Here is a 20791-nt window from a genome sequence, read left to right on the forward strand (position 1 = left end):
GGGAAGTTTGCTGTGCCACAGATGCATCAAACGGACCCACCCTTCTATCTGAGGCCAGTGTCCTAACCACTCGTCCATCCGCTTCTCCATCATCGCCACTGCCACCAACACATATCATTGTAATCGTTGCCGCAAATACTTCCTACTCAACACATAAAGCCTCAAGTTAAAAAAAAAATTAAATCATGTGTCTGCGTGCAGGCCCGATTGTGAGGCGCTTTACCCTTTGAAGACCATTGAGTTGTAAGCCAAGCTGTCATCTTTTCTTTATTTCTTATTTCTCTTGCCCTTTTCTACTTTACGATTTATGAACTTCCAGCAGGCTTTAAAAATATTGGTGCATCATGGAGAATCCAGAGCATCTGGAAATCAATGATTAAAATGAAAATTGAGAGGCGTGGCTCAGTCTCAGCTAGGTGGAACTTTTTTTTTCAGAAGAACTATCTTCAGCCAGTGACTTTGAACTCACGTGTTCAGTCCAAACTACGTTACAAGAGGCATTTTGTACGATAAAACAGCAACTACTGAAAACACAGCAAAGTGACCCTCACACCAAAGTCACAAATGACCTGAGGCGATTAACGAGTTAACGAAAGAATCGTCAACAGACCATCAAACTCTTGTCCTAGCTAATCATTTCCACTTCTAGCTGAATATAGTTGTAATTGTGCTGTGGCGCAGTTCTTAACACATACAACTGGAATTATAAAGGAAGTAATTTGTATCATTATTAGTGCTATGACTCATGAGCTCAACATTGGAATTATAAAGGAAGTAATTTGTATCATTATTAGTGCTATGACTCATGAGCTCAACATTGGAATTATAAAGGAAGTAATTTGTATCATTATTAGTGCTATGACTCATGGGCTCAACTGGAGCTCTGAGGGGAAATGACATCCTGTAACGTAGCGGATGGAATCTTTATTATGTTCGTTGAACATTTGAAGATGAAGAAAACGTGTGAGAACATTAGAGATACGACTGACATGCACCTATGGACCGAGGGTGAACGTAAATGTAGAAGGAACTGCGATGTGTAAAGGACCTAGTGGAGATATAGTCCATAGAGTACAGTACTAGTGTGACGTGGGTAGGACGTTACGTTTCGTAAAAAGATTGTAAAAATGCTTCGTTTTCTATATAAATACTATATAAATACAGTCATTTTAAAACGAGATAAAAGTAAACTGTTAGAGCTGAAAGAAATCAAAGATGATTAAATATAACAAAAATATGTTCCTATTCGAAAAAAGAAAGGAGTAAGTAGTGGTGGCAGAATAAAGGTACTAAGTTTTGCCGTGGTGGATTGACATTCTGGAGGCTAGTACCTCGCCTATCATATCATTGCCTCTGCTCCTTGTACATCTGTTGTACTCCACTGTTGAGTTCACTGATCAATACCCATACCAGCTGTAAGGTTTCCTTTCTCTGAAGCTGGTCATAATACTGCACTGAATAGCGATAGTAATAGGCAATTTCAGATAATCATTTTTCATGGCTTTTTTATATAAGAAATGAGAAGGATCAATAAAACGGTTTTGTTTCACCTGTAAAATCTGTCTGTCCTTCTTTCATTTGTTGATTTCTTCTCTTTTTATATTCTGTTCTTCCGTTTTTGTGTAAAAGTAGACAAGTAAAAGTCGGGATGTTGTTCTCTGACCAAGTGCTTGGTCGGAAGAAAGTGTCAGTGACGACGTTCAAATGCTTGAAGGACTGGTGGGCGCAATTTTTATTTTACAATTGGGAAAAGGTCAGAGCAATATATATACTATTTCCCTAGATCCGTGTAAACACCTTTCTTCTCCAGATGTGTGCATTCTTTAACAAACATCACCAAACACAGATGATAATGCTGCCATTGGATTGTATTATTACTTTACTTTTCGATTTTCTTTCAAATGGACCTAAATTCTGATGGCCACAGAAACTGTAAGAGCTTTGAGCATGTACTAATGAGGCATTGCCCAATCAGAGACTTTACTTTTTGTGACGCAGGGAGAATATGAGTTCTTCGCCTCTTGCCAAAACCCTGGAGAGAAATACGATGTCCCTAGGCAAAAAAAATTTGTTTTAATGTTTGTTTTTTTGTTTTTTTGCTTAGATTTTGAGAATTATTATCTTATAATGTATAAAACCCACACATCTGAGAAAAACTTGGTTAAAATAATGAGGATAGCATGTTAATTTTCACTCCTTGCCAAGAGCTCGGTTCCCACTCCCTAACACCGAAGGGTTTCACCCTAAAGCACCAACACGTCTGGCGGTTAGCCTGTTAATCTGTCCTCCAGCCAGTGCATAAGGAGAGTGCACGTACATAATTTGAAGTCTGCCTTTGAATGTGAGCAGCTTGATCCGAAGGGGGAAATTGCTTGCAAGTGAAGGCGACGTGTGCTTGGAGGAAATTGGGTCTTCCTCCCTGCCTGACTACCGCGGCCTGACCTCATCGATTGAAAGGTGAGGCATCTGAGCAACTGCTTGGCGTAACATCAATCACCGAGGTATTGAAGCTTCACTTGTCGGTCCCCAGTGGCCACAGGCTGCAGATGCACGCCATACAGGGATCTCTTCGCTGTCTCGCGAAATCCTTATTAGGCAAATCCCATCATCTGATTATGTAAGTCATACGAAAGATATTTAGAACGCCGTCATTCAGTCCGCTAACCTAAACGATACAATACACACTAAATACTTTGTGATTTCAGCAGTTGCATGCTTTTTGCATTTCAGTATCTCTGTACTTGTTTACTGTCTTCTTGAGAGAGATTTATGTTGTGAGTATTTTGTTCCTGGAGTAAGCCACCAAACACTGCATGTGTTTACTCTGCGTTCACAGAGATTGAGTTGGAAAGGAACTTTACAATCCTGTCATATTTAGCAGGGATCAGTTTTATCATATTGAGCAAGGTCCAGTCTTGTCATACTTAGCAGGGATAAAACTGACCATATTTAGATATGAGACAGTGGTAAAAAGAAAATGCCGGCAGAGTTCTCATTCCTCAAAGATGTAAGCTTTGGTCTGATGAAACTTATTATGCAAAATGGTTCTTCACATGATCTCTATTGGTCAGTCACAGCTAGGTTCCTGTCTCCCATGTCAGAGGGAACAATATCTAGATTTATATTTGATAAATGAAGAGAAAATAAAATGAATCGCCTTCCTAGTTCACGTCATGTAAATGAGTGAGAATTGTATCATTTGTATGTGTACATGTAGAAACCTCTCACTTTACTGTAGACCAGATAGTGATTTTAAACTACATGATCGAAAATATCCATCGTATGCTGGTGAGTGATAATACCTGATAGGTATCTGTGTTTGATAAGTGGCCACCTTCTACTAGAAGCAAGATGGAATAATCTGAAACATGAATCAAGCACAGAATTAGTACCGAAGGATTAAATTATGACCAAAAATATTCAACATTAAAACCGATACAGAAAGAGGTATCCTCAGTCAGCCAGTAGATTGTCATTTACTTAACACTATTATCATCACACAACATGCACCAGTTGTATCTGTAGTTTCCATCGCGATAAACACTTTGGAAGAGACGGCTTTTCCAAAACTTTCATGAAAAATATCAGACTGGCGTAAAGGTTAAAATGATAAAAAAAAATTGGAAAACTGGGCTTAAGTACACAAAAGTATCTCGCCACCCACCTGTTATCGCAGCAACAGCAATAATCATCAAAATGCCAAGTCCGAAGCCAGCCTGCCTGAGCGCATATGGCATTCCTGAAATCGTTTGGAGGGTTTTTGTAAGAGTTCACTTCAAAATCACGAGTGCAGTCAAAAGAAGGCGTCATTTCCAAAAAAATAAAGATCAAATATCTCAGCTTTATGAAGCCAGAAAGAGGGAAGGAATGAGGAGTGGAGACACACACAGAGAGAAGCTCTTCTTTTTCTTAGGGTATTATTATTTTGTTGTTGTTGCTGCTGCTGTTGCTGCTAAAAGAAATAGCACTATCTGGGTAATAATGATTCTCTGTAAAAGGATAATCCCAAATGTTATTAACTTCTATTAAGAGCTCATTTTCTTTGCTGACATGCTGAGGAAAAATAACATCCTTGTGACAAAACTCTTCATAAAGAGTTCACAACCTGTTCACTTTCTTTCTTTAACATCTCGTTCCCTTCTGGCACACTGAGTGGCTCGCACAGCCCCAACTCTGTGACTCCGTTTCTCACTAGAGTGCGAAATATAAACAGTTATATTTCCTCAACAGTCTCGCGATAGCAACAATCGTGATGAGCCTACAAGAAACGGCACGACATTGGCCGTTAAGCTTCGTTAAATGTCTGTGAAAGCTGGCAATCAACGCTAAGTGTTTAGTCAGGCTGAAGTGTTTTCTTGGATGAAGAATCGTGCGGAATAGGTAATGGAGTCGAAATAAAAGACTGAGCTGGATTAAGTGAGGAAATCATTCGGCTTAAGGGTTAGTCGGGGAAACAAAGATGTTTACATTAGTTATTCGTCCTTGACTGGTACCTGTCGTTGGGGGAGCACATAGATAGAAGGCAGCTAACAGGGCCCACCACACACGCCTGGTTTGGGGCGATAGTGAGCAGGTCCTGTAAGGACGGCCAGTACACTTTTTCACATTCATAAGTCAGTTCCTCCTTTGGCCACCGCCGAGTGGACCATCCTCCAAGAAACCTTGTCTTTGGCTAGGTGTGATGCCGGGCTACATGGCCACACCAGACCAGCTTAGACCCTCCTCTGTTGGCTAAGGTGAATCGATGTCTCTGTGAAACTCTAGGAATCTGAGGACCCTTTCATTGGTTATGCCAAAGCCAGATTTACCCACGGTTCCTGTCCATTGTTTGTTAGCGTCTGTGCCGACATTGGCGTTCCAGTCATCAAGTACGACGATGAAGACCTTTCTCGGTACTGCCATCTAAAATGGCCTCGCTTGCTATTTGCTTTGATGAATTTATAAATAGTAAAAGGAACTATTTAATGCAATAAAAATAAAACTACAGGCTATTCGTGTATAAATCATTGAAGCGCAGTACATTATAATTATATGTCATAAGTTTTCGTTACTCCTAAGCAAAATATCAAAAAAAAAAAACCTAAGTATTTGCTGTGATTTGCCTCACCTGTTAGGGTTCTAACATTCTTCGTCAAACTCTTAAAGCATACGTGCTGATGCCAAAAGGACATATTTATTATGGACTGTACATTTACATACCGGAATTAACCTGAGGCAACTTTCTATGCAAAAACAAGTTTTGTCAATGACTGCAGAAAACAAGTTTAGTAGCACGGCTACATCGACCTTCTGGCTGTTTGCTTATAGGGCTGATGCTCGGCTAAAGTTTTCTCGATTGATTGAGGAAACCTGCAGCTAGCCTCTTATTTGAAATGGTGCACTGAGGGACAAAAGATTCGAATTAAATAATAAAATAAGCAGCATCAGCACCAGCAGCAGCAAAAAATGTGTTTTAGATGATACATCGACGAAGTGTCACTGATTTAATGGATGCGAAAGGATTAAATTATCTACTCATTTATCACTTCTTTTCACTTCACCAAGATCGATTTTATCTCTCTCTTTCTATACATATATACATCACAGCATTTGAATTACTACCTGAAACCACGCTGCGGGCAAGGCAGCAATGTGTTTGAACTCGACTACAGAGAAAGTTAGGAACAGACCCCGCGCACATCCATCAAGCTTATTATTCATTAAGCTTATGCATATTCAGTTCGGAAATGAAATGAAGTCTTATGAATACTACATGAATTTGTAATGTTGTCAAGCTTTCAGCTTGATTTAAAATTTGATGAATTACTGTCCTTTATGCTTAGAACACTTAGCACGCAGTCCCAGTAGAAGGCCAGGTCTGCTAATGACCAAGCCAGAAAAAAATAAGCCGATTCAATATGGGAATCTGAGCACTTCAGACTACTCAAACAAGGATACAACCAGACTATTCAAAACTTCAGACGACACAATACAGGAGAAGTTTTTAAGTTGTGTAATAACTTAAAGTCGAGCTGTTGCAGATGTAAGTAGGCCTTCAGCGTGCATCAATTAAACCTAAAGACGTTAATGGGGGGTTGAAAGGGAGAGTGATAAGCAGCTACACGGTGACAAAGAAGGCTTACATCCTATGAAGTTGCTACCAAGTACATCTACTAAATAAAAATCGAAAAGGATGGACATAAAGAACAGCTTGCACGGTGAATTTTCCAGTTGTTGCAAAATGTGAAAAAGTTGTAACCTAACTCAGCAGCAAAAAAACTTTGGGGAATACAGAGAATACAGAGAAGATGTGGGTCTCAAAAGATACTGGAGCTGCGGTAACTAGACTGACCTATAATGCCCGAGCCAACGATGGAGTTGATGAAATTGAAGCTGGTCATGGGGATGCCGGACGTTTGCTTGTCTTCATCTTTGTCTTCTACAAGGTGTTTCATGTCACTGACGCTGCTGGTTTCTGAGAAGTCAGACGTCGTCTGCAACAAATCGAGCACCATCTGTTCAGTCTGTATTCCAAGATCACACCTGCATGTGGTGGTGAACTAAAAATTACGAAAATAACAAAGTGGGTGGTGAGCGAGGGGAGGGGTGTGCATCACGAGCGTAACGCAAATTATCGAGATTAGAGATGTTGCTCAACATCGGCACAACAACGGAAATGCCAAGCAATGACTTGCGGTCAACTCACATCTCGTATTAGCACCGAGACACTGAAATTACAGAGAGGTGGGTTGGTGGCGGATATGGAAGGAGGGACAGAGTTCCACTGTTTTGCTGCATAGTAAGTAAAAATCCTGTGATTAGATATTGTTGTTTTAGTGACAGGGATAGTTAGGATACGGTCATCAGACCAAGAGCGTAGTTGTCTGACTGGGACGTAGGGGAAGGAAGGGGAAAGTCTAAGAAATAGTCAGGACAGGAGCTTGCAAAGAAATAAAAACATAGCACGGACAGTTTGGACTGAACGCGAGCACGGATGGGATCAGCTTGTGCAGAAAATAAAGGAGAGGAGTGAGATGTTCCTGCTTCCTACCGCTAAGCGCTTTTCTGAATATTTCATAAGCACGAAGAAAAATCTTGCAACGAAATGCTGTTACAACTGTCATAAAAAGGCACCGGATTGTCGACAAGGGAGAAATGCATATTTAGCATATTTTACATCGATGTCAACAGAAAGCAGAAAATGTAATAAAGCGTCAGCTATACCTTAGTATAATTTTACTTTAGTATAATTATATACAAACGCCCACTACCTAACCCACCCATCGCCCCACACACCTGACACCTCACCTACCCACCCATCTTCCCACCTGCCCACCCACCTACCCAAACACACACACAGAGACATCCGATTCACGGTATTATCAGTCACTTTCAACAATTGACAGTCATTCAACCAATTTTTAACTTCTGTACAGTATTCACACGAACCGCGTACATACACGAGAAAGGCAGCTTTTCGCGATTATTTTCATCCCTGCTCAGCTGGCTTGGTTTTTTTTTGTTTCGGTTTTTTTTTATTGACAACAACTTCAGGTAGTCATCTGGACGGGAGGAAGTGATGGGTAGTACGTGGGTCTTCACTTACCGATTAAAAGATTTTCTTCTAGGAGTCGCACAACTGTTTCAAGTTAAGATGACTGGGCGAGGTGGCTTGGAGGGAAGAGGGCAAAGGCAAGTCTGGCAACCTGTGGGGGGTCACATGAGGACTTTGCAGTACTTAACGCGGCAACTCCTGATGCGCTCGTCAGCAAAACCTGCTCCTTGCAAACTACGCCAAGTGTCTTATCTACAAGGATGACAAGGGCATGACGTCGCACCCTGATGAAAATATCGACTGACAGTTTGTCAAGAGAAAGACTCTAAAGTTTGTCTCGCACTTAAAAATCTGGGAAGATCGATGACGTCTTCAGCGCGACAGCTGTGAACGTGACACCTGTGTGATTGCGTGCGCGTGCGTGCGTGTGCGTGTGTGGCTTCATCGATTTACGAATTTTAATGCATGAATATGAAAACAGTTGCCAAGAAAGACCATGGACCTGTTACAATCCTGATTTCTTTTTCTTTCTCTCTCTTTTTTGCTAGCTGAAAAAGTAATGTCATACCTACCGACTGATACCTTAAATAAATTTATTTTGACCAAATCGGCACTTTTTCCCGTTTTATTCTTGTGAATGTACACGATGTTTGCACAAACATGTGGTAAATGACAAGAAATATTTCCTTCTTTTATTGAATGAATGAGTGAATGAATGAATGAAGAATGAATGAATGAAGAACGAATGAATGAATGAAACTTCAGAAGGAGAGACAGTGTCCTATGCACAGTAATGGTTTATGGCACTCAATCAGTTTGGCATCAATATAAGAAAAAGAATACTCATGCTGTATATAATTGTTTGATGGGAATAAACTACTTAACTGGCGCTAAACAATCAGAATAGTAAGCTTTATATATCGTGTCATTCCTGAGAACTGGCCTGCGTCATCACTGATGCCAAACAGCTTACTTGCATGGATATCAATCTTTCGAGGACTGCGAATGGACTTCCAGTGAAGTGGTTGGAGAGGATTAATCAAGCTCTAGAAATAGCCTCTCGGGAAAAACAAACCGATTCTCATTTTATCTGAAAAACAGGTTCTCCTCTGTGACAAAGACGGATCCAAACGATATTACCTCCCAAAAAAGTGAATACTCGATCAACAAGATGGCAACGATTTGTCTAAGGCAGACGACATCAAGTTATAAGTGACTTGTTTAGAACCTCTTCATTTTCCACTCTGTCCATTAGCGTCGCCTATTATCTCTCCCGGTGAACACCTTTTGGATCCGTTCTGTTCAACAAAGGCATGCAGGAATTAAAGCAGGAAGAAAGCCATTCTGTAAACGTTTTTCCAATTCTCGATTTTCTCAATCACGCATTTTAAAAAAAATCTCATTAAATCTTAAATGTGTAGCATATTTGCTAGAGTTATCTCTTTTGGGGGATGGTAGAGTGGGCAACAGACGATTTCCAACGCAACAGCTTGCTCTTGGAAGTGGCTTTTGTAAATGCTGGGAGACATTCAATCTGTCTAAAGTCGACTTTAATCGGCTTTTATAGCCAGTGCCCGGCTAATAGTTCTGGAATAAACCAAACCGTAAAAATGAAACAATGAGCTCGTAAATGATAAATGGCAGATCAGGTTTGCGTTGGCTGCGTGTGCATTGTACATTCAACCAGCTAAAGATTATTCTGCAGCTTAGGACCACCTGGAAACTAATAGTACGAACCTTATCCTCCCACGCAGCTTCAGCCTAAAGAGAACAAAACATTACCAACCCTAGTATCAACTTTTAAAACGCGAAGAAATGTTTTTGAGTAGCCGATTTTTTAAAAAATGCACCTTTTTTTCTGAGGCAGACTCCATGCCCCAAATCAAAGGAAAATCGCAGGCAAAGCAACAAACAAACATGAACTCTGAGGTCATTCTCGCCCACATACACCCGAGCTGTCAGTGTCGCCAGGTTCTCACCTCTACTTCTGCTTCTTCCATTTTTCGCTGTCTGCTTGTTCTGACAAAACTCGAGATGACTGCTATAAACGTGTTTATATTGCTGATAACTGATTTTTTATTTGCACTGGAGTTTTCAAGTAACTGACAATGCCCTGCGCCCAGTCAAAAGATTTTGAGTAAACAGTAAGGAATGAGAATTTTTCTGAAAGCTTATTTTTTCAAAGTCTAAAGGGTGATCTCGTTCATATAGCAAACAACGTCTCCCCCTTCTTAATCTCTCTCTCTCTCACACACACACACAGAATTTTAAATTATAGCTATCAATAAGGAAGTTATTTGCTTTTTCCAGTGTAATTCTCTAGACTGGCTGCAGCTTTTTTCAGAGAAGCATTAATTTTTGCTTCTGAATGTTCCTTCCAATAGGTCACGGATTAACTGCCCCTCTCAGTAAGCTTCTTATGACTTTGCCCTATGGCAATCCAGGTTACAGACAGCACTTTCCGCAGTTTCTAGAAGAGATGCCTTTTTTGAAAAGAAAATTTTTTCATGGAAAATTTGAAAAAAAATTCGGGGAATTAGGTAGAGCCAATGATCTCTGCACACAATGGTGAGAAAATGGCTTTGAAAGAAGATTCATCAACTTTAAAAGCGACAGCTGATTCATTACTTTTTGAGTGCCTTGGGTCAGTTCATAAAGAACCACTTTCTCCAGATGGTAAATTGCTTTTAATAACGACCCAAGGTTATCTTTATAATACTTGTATTCGAGTTAATTTTGAAATGTGAAAAATGTGAAAGGGGAGAATGATCGAGAAAATTTTTATCTAGTGACGTCTTATAGGGATATATATGGATAGGTAGATAAACAGACAGATAGCCAACACTGTGTTTTTGAAGTGTAGTCGTTGCCCTAAACAAGAGAAACATGCTACAATACAAAGTGAGCCACATTAAAACTGGATCGTGCCGTCCATTTTATTCCACTTCCGGTTACGCCGCGACGTAATGGTTTTATGAGGCCCACACTTGTGCAATAAAATACGAAAAAATATTGAAGTAAATGTTGAAGAAAATAAACAAGGGGTAGTAAATACAGTATTTGTTCAAAATAACATGAATTTAAAGTTAATGTGTGTGTGTGGATGAGAGAGATTTAAAAAAAAACAGCGTTTGTGCACGTGTGTGGAGGTGCTATTTTTAATCATGACGCAGGCAGGTGATAGGAAGTGATATTAATTCTCAAGAAGATGCTCTTAAAAAAAAAAAGAAACACCGTCTTTGTTAATTACATTTTCGTATGTTTGACATCGTAATTACATAAAGCTCACACAGTGTTGCTCACCGCTTTATTGATTACAACAGATGGCCATTATCAGAGTTGAAGTAAGCTTAAGAGGTATTGCCACACACTGCTGTTACGTTGAACATTGAGCAATAAATTATACACTCTTGCAAACAAAAACAGCAATTCGTTGGACATGTTACTATGGCTACTTGTCAGATGGATTAAAGTGTTTGCAGCATACTGCTCGACCATCGCAGGTCACTTTGTTATTGCAGCTGACATACAGCAGTAAGGAAAAGCATAGGTAGGTGTAGGCAATGACGTACTGACGGCTTTTGGCGTCCTGAGCTCGTGAACTGAAATGCTACCCCAGTATTGAATACCTATAATACGACGAACTTTAACGTCTCCCGCCAGTCTGACAACCTCTACATTTAATGAACGTATCACGTTTGTGCAAGTCGAGTACATCTGTGGCGCCCTCGACAGGCTTGTTACAGTTTATTTACCTGGATGTGTCCAGTCACTATACTGACGCTTCATTTTGCTGAAATGCGCAACTACAGCAATAGTAAAAGATAAGTCTACCTCACACAGAGCGAGTTGAAGGAAACCAGTAATCAGAGACTAGTCACCTATGTGAGTGCGAGTGTGAGTGATGTGTTTCGAAATGAAAACAAAGACCTAGAAGTCTGTTGGTTTTTTTTTCTTACCGAATTTTTCGCCCATTCACCAGAAAGATTTTGTTAATGATGGTTGACGCCCTCAAAGTATAGATTACAAGTTTAGCGCAAAGCACGTGACCTAACGACCTCCATCTGGCTGCGCACTAGAAGCTCCACAATAAAACTGGTTTCCAGAGTTGCATGCGGCGAGCTGTAATCTCAAGACATAACGTGTTCTACCCAAAGTAGGAAATTTTTAAAGATGTGTTCTTTCTTAACACTTGGTTGCGCAGTGCTAGCTTGGCTAAACGTCGGTCACCACGGCAGAATCGAGAGCCTTGGGTTCGTGTCTAGGTTCCGACGTATCTCTTTCTCTGCATGTGACACTTGTTTACATGAGTGAGTGCATGAGAAAGAGAGTGCGAGTGGGTGAATGTGTAAGACATATTTACACCCTGCTATAAACTGTGAATTCATGCCATTTTATGTATGTAAGCTACTTGATCCAACCTTTGTTGATGGGGTAAGGCGTTTTATTATTATTATAGGAGAATATAGATATTTCCAGTTATTAAAATTGGCACCCTGCTTGTTTCTTACTCTAATAAATGTGTTAAAGGAGTCACACAGGTCTTAAGGTCCGAAAGGATTCATAGAGTTTATACCAACCAGCCACCCGACCCCAAACAATCGACTTGGAGCAGAAAGCAGAAATTTTACATTTAAAATATTTATGAGTTCCGAAACTGAATCCTTCCTTGAAACTTATCCTACGTCTGATGTCAAAGATTAGAGGAAAAACCATATCGTTGGTAGAACACTTTTGGTTTAACCACAGCTTGCCTCGACCTCCTGACATTTACGTCCACCTCAATAAACACAAGGTGGGAGATGGGCGTGGTAAACACCAACCACCGCGCAATGATTGATAAACATTGTGCAGGATAAGGTTTCTCTGCTTAAAAACCAGTCTTTGTTTTGTGTTTTCTCAGCTACTTCAAGCCTGTTATTTACACACACTCTTCCATGATGAGTTTTGGAGCACTTCCCTCACTGTGGGACGCAGCAGCGCGTTTCCGCCCTCAGAGGAAGCGATGGCGGCGAGGTGGAGGGAGATAGTGTCAGCACCATGGTGGGGCCGGCCTGTCAATACACGTTTGCCAAACCGATAAGCTCTCAGGCCTGCAGCCTAATTTCAAAGATGCCGATGCTGTGTATGCAAGCGCACAAGCGGCGATCAGAATGTGGGTCTGCCTTAATTATGTCTCGTGATCAGTTTTGTTTTAAATTCTCTCTCTCTGTTCATCCTTATTGGCATGTGCAGTGACTATACGCCAGAAAAAATCTCTTCAAATTTAGGTATGTTTATCAGAATTAATTTGGAGGTAGCTGATTGATTGCTCGTGTTTAACACCATGATAGCAGCGGAGACTATATCACGGCGAGAAAAAGTGAAATCGGAAAATTAACAAAGATAATCCAGACATCGGTGGTAAGCAGATAACAACCTCTCGTGTTTGATCCTTACCCAATCATTTATAGTTTTTTGTTTACTTTATAATTTCACACTTGATGATGGCAACAGTAGCCTTACTGATGACTTCTAAATTATTTTACTATAAAGCGATCCAGAAATTAATGGACTATTAGATCAGTAAGCCTGTCCATTGAGCTGCTGTTCATGTACTGTTGTGCACTGAAGTAGGGAAATGTTAGTGTGAAAGAACTCCCGTGTTTGGCTTTCCATGCATGTAAATAAAGGTAAAGAAATTTTGCGGCTAAACAAGGTGTGAGCTCTAAACAACCATCCGAGCTGCAGGCATTGTTATGTTTTTGCGTTTGCGTACCTGACAGCAAACGGTGCATCCGCGATATGCAGTCTACCGGAGATAGGTTTAAAAAACACAGATGGGGGAACTAGAGGTGACAGTAAATGCGAGGGTGGGTGGGGACAAAAGAGAGGAAGGGGAGGCGCGGGAAGAGAAGCGTTTCAGCCTCCATGTAGCCGCGGAAACGTGAGATCCCCACCAGAGCCTTTTTAACCGCAACCACCACCTGGAACTGTGTTCGACCTCTTCATTCCCACAGGACGAGTGCGTCATCAGATAAAAAGCTGACTGGAGTTAGCACAGTTGGGTCAGTCTTTCAGTTTCCGGAACGGATGAGGAGTGGAGGTGTGTGTTGATGGTAGGGAGACAGAAAAATCTGTTCCTTTCTCTCGTTCTTAACCTTTATCTCCGGACTAGCAACTCTGGTTACCGTTCCCTTTTTTTAAAATGTTAATAATGGACCTCGAATCTGTGCGGATTTTATTGCAGTGTTGAAAATTCCAGTATGTGTGTGTGTGGTTAAACTGTTAATGTGTTTTGCGAGGTTTGCAGATAATTTATGTGCGCACACACCCAGTCGTGCATGTATCCGCATTCGCTGGAACCTTTGTTGGTTTTGATGGGTAGCGTGCTAACTAGTGCTAACTAGTGCATCCGTTCATTTTCTGCTAGTCGGTGCAGCTGCTCACTGTTCTAACTAGTGTATCTGCTCACAAGTATGCTAACCCTTGCAGCTGCTTACTGAGAGCTAACCAGTGCAGCTGTTCCCTATGTACTAGCCAGTGCAGCTGTTCCCTATGTACTAACCAGTGCAGCTGTTCCCTATGTACTAACCAGTGCAGCTGTTCCCTATGTACTAACCAGTGCAGCTGTTCCCTCTGTACTAACCACTGCAGCTGTTCAACGTGTGATAGCCAATGCAGCTGCTCACTGCCTGCTAGTCTGCTTAAAAGCAGCTTATGACTAGGGGCAGCTGAAATGAAATCAGATGCAGCTGAGATGAAGTTCTCCTCCCTTCACCCTGACCGTACGATCTATTTCAGGCTGTGTCAGTGGCCGGCTGAAAATCGGCAATCGATTCAGACTTCCTCTTACCGGCATGACTAAATAGGTCTGGGAACAGGGGTGGGCCGCCAAGGTGATAGCAGCCAGCCCTGTGATCTATTCCCGTATCAAGTAAATGGAGGAATCGATCACATGACTTGTTTCAGCAGTGCCAGACACAGGTCAGTGATTGGTGAGAACCGCACAGTGTTCAGATATGACGTGCGGCAACCTCTCCGTGTGTGTGTGTGCGTGCGCGTGTCTGAGAGATTACACTGAGCCAGTCTGTATTCAGTGCTGTGCGATGCTTACGTTGGTCATTGCCACCACTACATCCTCACTCAAAAAAGAATTTTCTACAAACTGAGATAACAAATTTTCCTGCTTAAGACTAAAACGAAACATAGTAAAATCAAGTAAAACGAAATGAAACAAAACGAAAAGAAAAACAAAACAAAACAACAACAACCCATAAACACATGGAATGATGAATACCTTCATTAGGTAAATTGAAGGGTTAGAAACCTCGAGGCTGTGCGTGAAACCACCTGGAGATACCCGTATATATAGCTGCTTGACACGACTATCGTGATTAGCTTTTTAAAAAATTTTTGGACGGGTCTCTTTTTTTTTCAAGCATTTAACAGCTGATGCATGAGACTTCATAGCCAGACGATGTGTGGTCAAGGAAGGAGGTCGTAGTCTCCAAGACACAACGGTGACGTGGTTGACTCACGTCTCGTGCACTGTAGTGCGGTCTACAGATGAGAAGAGGGAAACAGCTCAAGAGAGAAATGGGTGATAACTAGAAGGTGACAGGCTTTGATCCTCTGTCCCTCAGAACTTTTAATACAGACAACCTCCAGTCCTTCTTCTCTGATAACAGTGAGGTAGGTTTCTGCTTAGATTACGACTATGTTACACACACATGAAATGAAGGCTTACATATCTTGAACGGAAGAGAGTTGTTCTGTTTTAAAGAAATAGCCTTGCTAAGCTTGGCCCTCAAATCATTCAAAGACGAAGCCTGGTAAACCTTTTGCTAACCCTGATGTTGGGCAGGGGAGGGAACAGCTAGAATGTAAGCCCCGATATGCTAAATGTCTCTAATTTTTTGTACACCCCCTAACTCTCGCCAATAACTGTCCCATATGATCTCCATGTTGTCGACGTTATGAAAGATTTTGCTCGTGATGCAGTTAGAGTGGCCGGCTGGATGCGTGGCTGACGCCAGAGAATACGGAGTCAGCTGTAGCGTCTACAATAACAACAAACATATTTCACTGCAGTGTCACATCTCACATATTCCATCTATTCTAAAACCTCACGTGACTCACTCCATGTACTATTTTGTCAATATAAGCAATATGTAGTCTGTTATATGAAACTAACACAAAGGACATTAAAAAACGAGATCGACAGAACGAGAGAATTAATGTGTGGGTGTGTGTGTGAGAGAGAGAGAGAGAGAAACAAACGAAAAAAATGTATTATTTTAGGGCTTAGGCCAAGTGATCTCAACAAGAGGGAAACAGATCAAGAGAGAAAGGGGGTGATAACTAAAAGGTGACCTCTTTGATGTTAACGACACTTCAAAACTATCTCTGTCACACACACAAACATCTGAGATATTTATATAAGAGAGATCTGCGAAATAGAAACGATAGAAAATTTGCCCTGATCCTCTGTCCCTCAGATCTTTCAATAGAGACAACCTCCAGTCCTCTGATATCAGTGAAGTAGGTTTCTGCTTAGATTGCGAGTGAGCACCCCGCTATATCGTTGTTTACAATTTCAAAAGTAAGTTTTTAGGCCATGCCTACAATTTCTTTGTCTGAGCACCAGCTGCTTTCAAAAAAAAAAGCTACAACAAAGTATCCCCTAGTGAAGTAAAACACATATTTTCGTTTTAGCTATCAGAGTATAGTACCACCAATTATTATATTCACCTCCCAGATTAATGCATTGAAAGTAGACAACGGGGTTAAAACTATAACTTGCTCAGTCATCCGGCTCTTGACCTACACTTTATGTCAGTGGCGGTCAACTATACATTTCTATCAACTGAGAGCGGCATTTACAAGTATTTTTTTTAAAAATAAGTTGTCACATATACGAATTCTAGCTACAGCTATGCATGTCACTGACCTGACTTCGACCCAGAATGTAGGAGTTCTCAGTTGCCATGCTTGCCGCCGCTTATCGTCTCTCTCACGGATCGTTGTAATTGTTTCTGTTTTTTTTTTTTGTGGCTGCTGTTGTGAGCTTGGTTCCTTTAAGAGAGAGAATGAGCGCAGTGTGTGATGCCGTAGTCTATACGGTCCATGTCAAGCATACGACCACTAACTGGGTCCACACTCACAGCCAGGCATCAGCGACGAGATGCTCCTTTGCAGCAGCTAGAGTCGCCGTCGTTCAGGATCGCCAACTGAAAGCCCATGGTAGGTTCGTGTTGGAGCGAGGTTTGTTTGTTGTTGTTGTTTTTTTTTTTTAAATCCTACAGTTCGCAACAACCTTCAGACGGTGCGCTTCCCCATTTGCTTGCTTGCCCCACGACTGGAGGTGGTGACTGCAGCGCTGCAGTGGTGATGTTTGATGCCCACTACTGTCGCTCACTTTTCCCCGCCGCCGTTGACGCGAGCTGAAGTCAAATGCCGGACAGCTGCTCACGCAGCAGCAGCAGCTAGGAAACAGCAACGCCGCACAGCGCAGCAGGCTGTCTTGGAACGCACGCGCAAGCTCGTCCTCCCGACCAGTTTCTCTCCGCGTTCAGCAGCTGCTTTGTGCTGCAAGCCAACAGTTGGGAGGATGGTCACCACGACCATCAAGTGGCAGTTCGCTTCAGCCAGCCTGTGTCTTTCTCTCCCTCTCTGCAGCAAGCAATGCAGCGGACTCTCTTTCCCCCTCACAGGAGCAGACCTGCCGGCGGCAGTAGAAGCATCAGCAAGCCTTATGACCACCCGGGTACACCCGATGTCTATGCTTGTGTCAGTGGCTGTAGGTTGAACACCCCGTCTCAGTGTGTGTGTCCTTGGCTATAGGCCAGAGCTAGTGTAGTAACCCTCCGGCAGACAACAGAGTGGGTGAACGCTGAATACTTAATGAAGGGCATTTATATTCATGCACAATAAATGGCCGCTAACCTTGTGAGATCTGCTACCCGCTTTGCGGTGAGCAATCAATACTGTTTCTTCTGGAGGAGAGAGCATGAGGCACTGTGCAGACATCAGCATCTTCTGAGCAAAAGTTTATGATATGTAAATATTCAGTGGGTAATATTCTGCATTTGTCAAAAATAAAAATAAAAATACGCTGTCATTGGATATGTATTCTTTTCGAAGCTTAAGATTGGGTCATAAAAGTGTATTTTATAAATAAAGAATATACAGAGAGTAAAAATATAACCTAATCTACCTTTAGATAAACTTTTTCATTTCCACACTTTGTGCATGCGTGTATACATGCATACAAATATGCGTGTGTATGGGATATATATATATACTTTCCTTAATAAACGTAGGTGCAAAAATTAAGCCACAAACACTCGCGCGCAAAGTGAGACATAGAGGGAGAGCGGTGGAGGGAAGGTGGGGAGAACATTTTGAAAGTGTCCTACAGTCAATCGATCTGTACTGTACTCTACTGTGCAGACACATGTGACGCCCATTAAAAGTGATCGGCAAAGTAAAAAAAAAAAAAAAAACTGTCTCGGCATCAGGTTTATATTCGGATGAAAAAAAAGGAACTGCACATAAGACATATTAACATCTAATCTCACTCGATGCACAACAGTTTGACAGAACTTATATATAGTGTACAGTGGCGTAGGATGCTGCTTGACTTCTCTCTTTTTTTTCTCTCTTTCCTTTTCTTTTTTTTTTCTTTTTTTTTTTGAGGGGGGTGTGGTACTTTTTACCCCGAGCCAGCAACTATAAGGCTAAGGCTATATAACGGCAATTAAGGCAGCCAGCCCGGTAAACAGATGCCACGTGCAGAGAAAACAACATATATGTACTGTATATACCCTAGCAGCATCGGAAACCATAAGCTCAAGGGGTCCACCAAGTTTGTCTTGATCCGACTGTGATACAGGGGGTCAATCTATCGCAATGCTTGACTCGTCTTGCATGCCGCTGTCAGCGCATGCGCACATAAGCCAAGCTCCACGCTCGCCGAGGCGAAAACAGAGTGTGGGAGATCATGCCCACATATAGGGTCGTGACCCCTAACAATGGCAATGACTCTTCGCCATGGCGTGCTACATACGACACATGCGTGCAGGCAAAGCCGCCATTTTCAAATGTGTGAGTCTACACTTTTCCCAACAGAAAAGCTTCTCAAGCGGTCAATTTTCTATACTGATACATGTGTTCGACGCTTCGATAACAGTACTATAATTTTTATACTCTATATTAACATAGTTATTGAGATTTTAACTACAGAAATGTCCAAATTTAATGCAGAATATCATTCTAAGAGAAAAAAGATTAAGAGTACACATTAACGCAATAAATGCACAAGTTTTCCAGACAGAGGTAGAAATCGTGCTCAGCAGTTCTGAACGCTTGCATTTGATAATTCTTTAGCCGTTAGCAATGGAGAGAATTTGGAAGCTGTCAGAATTTCCTCAAATTGCGATTACGAAAAGTGGAACGTAACAGAGCTTCGACAGTTCCGTCTGTTTACTGGTACGATAGCGTTAAATGCCAGGTTTTCTTCGGGCAGTATAATATTTTTTTCTCTTATTTATTGTGGGTTTGTTTTTTTTTTTTTGTCTTGCAAGTCCTGGGCTGTGTGTGAACTATGCTGATTATTAGGCTCATAACCTTTCATGTTTATTTGTTCAAGAAAGCAGTGTTTGTATGGTAAAGGATTTTTGGTGTAAAATGTACTTGCTTTGTCACATATTGCTGATAATGTTGACAGATTTGGTCCTTTGGACTCTTAACTCTGCCTCTCAATTTTATATTTTTTTAGGCTAGCTTAAACGACTTTTTCAAACACCAAACTGGTTTCCACTGCAGCAGCTAATTAGAATATTTGTCAAGAGCAGCATAAGGATTTGTGTTCCCAGTGGGTGAACCAAAAAAAAAAACTTATATAGATAGCCCATTGACAACTGATTGTGACTGGAAGTATCATTTCAGACAACTTTAAATGGTCTTTTTCAACAACAAATCATAATAACTGATAATGGTCAATAATTTATTTTACTGTTATTCTAGATAGCTGGCTGCTGGCATTTTAAGATGAAAGTGGTCACAGGGTGTGCAACTTCCCACTACAAGCTATTGACCAGATGCAAGCTTCATTAATTAGAGCTATAAAGCTGATTCCTCATGTCCTATGCTTCCAGTTCTCCTGCACAAGTCATTAAGTAAGTGCAATTTACTTTTTGATTCATAATATTCATAATCCTTGTGAGCAGAAAGAAAATTTATGAAGCATGTGACCATTAATGGTCAAAATGACTTCTATGTTATTGTGTGCTGCAGATTTAAGGAAGGAGAAAAAGATAATACCTGAACTGTTTGAACACAGTCATTACACCACAGATAGTGTAGCTTTTGTTGTGATGCTGCACTATAAGAGTGTGTTATTATTATACTTTTGATCTTGATTTGTGAAATCTTATTTGCCTTCTATATTTATTTCCATGCAGGTAAACTACAAGAATCTAGCGAATCTGCAAGGGGACAAAAATGTCGAGGTGGAGAGTGATGACAAAAATGCTCCCTACTCACCAAAAAGGATACGGATAACTCCGATTAGATTTCGGTCTGTTTTCATTTCCTCTGCTTAATTTTAGGGAATTTTTTTTTGGTGGACATCATGTAGGGACACAGGCTGTGTCCTCTTTTGGTAAAATAGCAACAGTGATAAACAAGTTTTGTACAATAACAATAAAATGTTCTTTAAAAAAATTTTAAACAACCTATCAGCAGCTGACAGTTTTAAATGTACTAAGCTGAAAAAAGTTTATGCAAATGTATTCATTTGACACAGGATGCACAGCTAACAGCGAAGGGAGAAGGATGCCGAGGAATCATATATGCTGACATTCAGTTATGCAGAATGTCCACCACATTGCATACTCTTTGCCACTAGTGGTTGGCACCATCTCAAGGGTGTCCCAAGTAGCACTTTCAAAAAAAGGATTTTCACCTTTGCCTTCACACCCCAGCGCCTTCCGATTCCATGTCTGCGTTTTCAGCCTGCCAGCATAAAGACCCATAACCCCTTGGAGTAATTTAAAGCCATTTTGTTTATAATCATTTTAGCTTTTTTTCTCTTACCCTTTGGCAAGAGTTATGAACAGTGCTTTTATGAGTTTAAACTGGAAGCGGAAAAATCCCAGCCTTTTGTCCAATAGTGCAAAAATTTGAAACAAATATGGATCACATATCAGATAGATATGACAATGGTAAAAGATTAACCAAAATTAATGGTATTTTCCAGGCATTGTGAACTAT

General features: G+C 41.1%; 1 protein-coding gene across 2 annotated transcripts in view; it reads right to left on the reverse strand.

The window, feature by feature from the left end:
* LOC112563659 (putative sodium-coupled neutral amino acid transporter 11) overlaps positions 1-17382 on the reverse strand; it is a 29451-nt gene extending 12069 nt beyond the window's left edge. The window contains exons 1-4 of one of the 2 annotated variants that reach the window (XM_025237859.1): positions 16467-17382; positions 6332-6473; positions 3665-3739; positions 3303-3361 (exon numbers count right to left, since the gene is read on the reverse strand). In XM_025237859.1, coding sequence (XP_025093644.1) covers positions 3303-3361; positions 3665-3739; positions 6332-6473; positions 16467-16505 — 315 coding nt within the window. In that variant the 5' untranslated portion in view covers positions 16506-17382. Of the gene's footprint in view, positions 1-3302; positions 3362-3664; positions 3740-6331; positions 6474-7585; positions 7801-16466 lie in introns of those variants that run through there. The other variant, XM_025237860.1, reaches the window with a different exon arrangement.
* Between the last annotated feature and the right edge of the window lie 3409 nt (positions 17383-20791).

This window comes from Pomacea canaliculata, linkage group LG5 (assembly GCF_003073045.1).
Source record: "Pomacea canaliculata isolate SZHN2017 linkage group LG5, ASM307304v1, whole genome shotgun sequence".
Taxonomy (NCBI): Eukaryota; Metazoa; Mollusca; class Gastropoda; order Architaenioglossa; family Ampullariidae; genus Pomacea; species Pomacea canaliculata.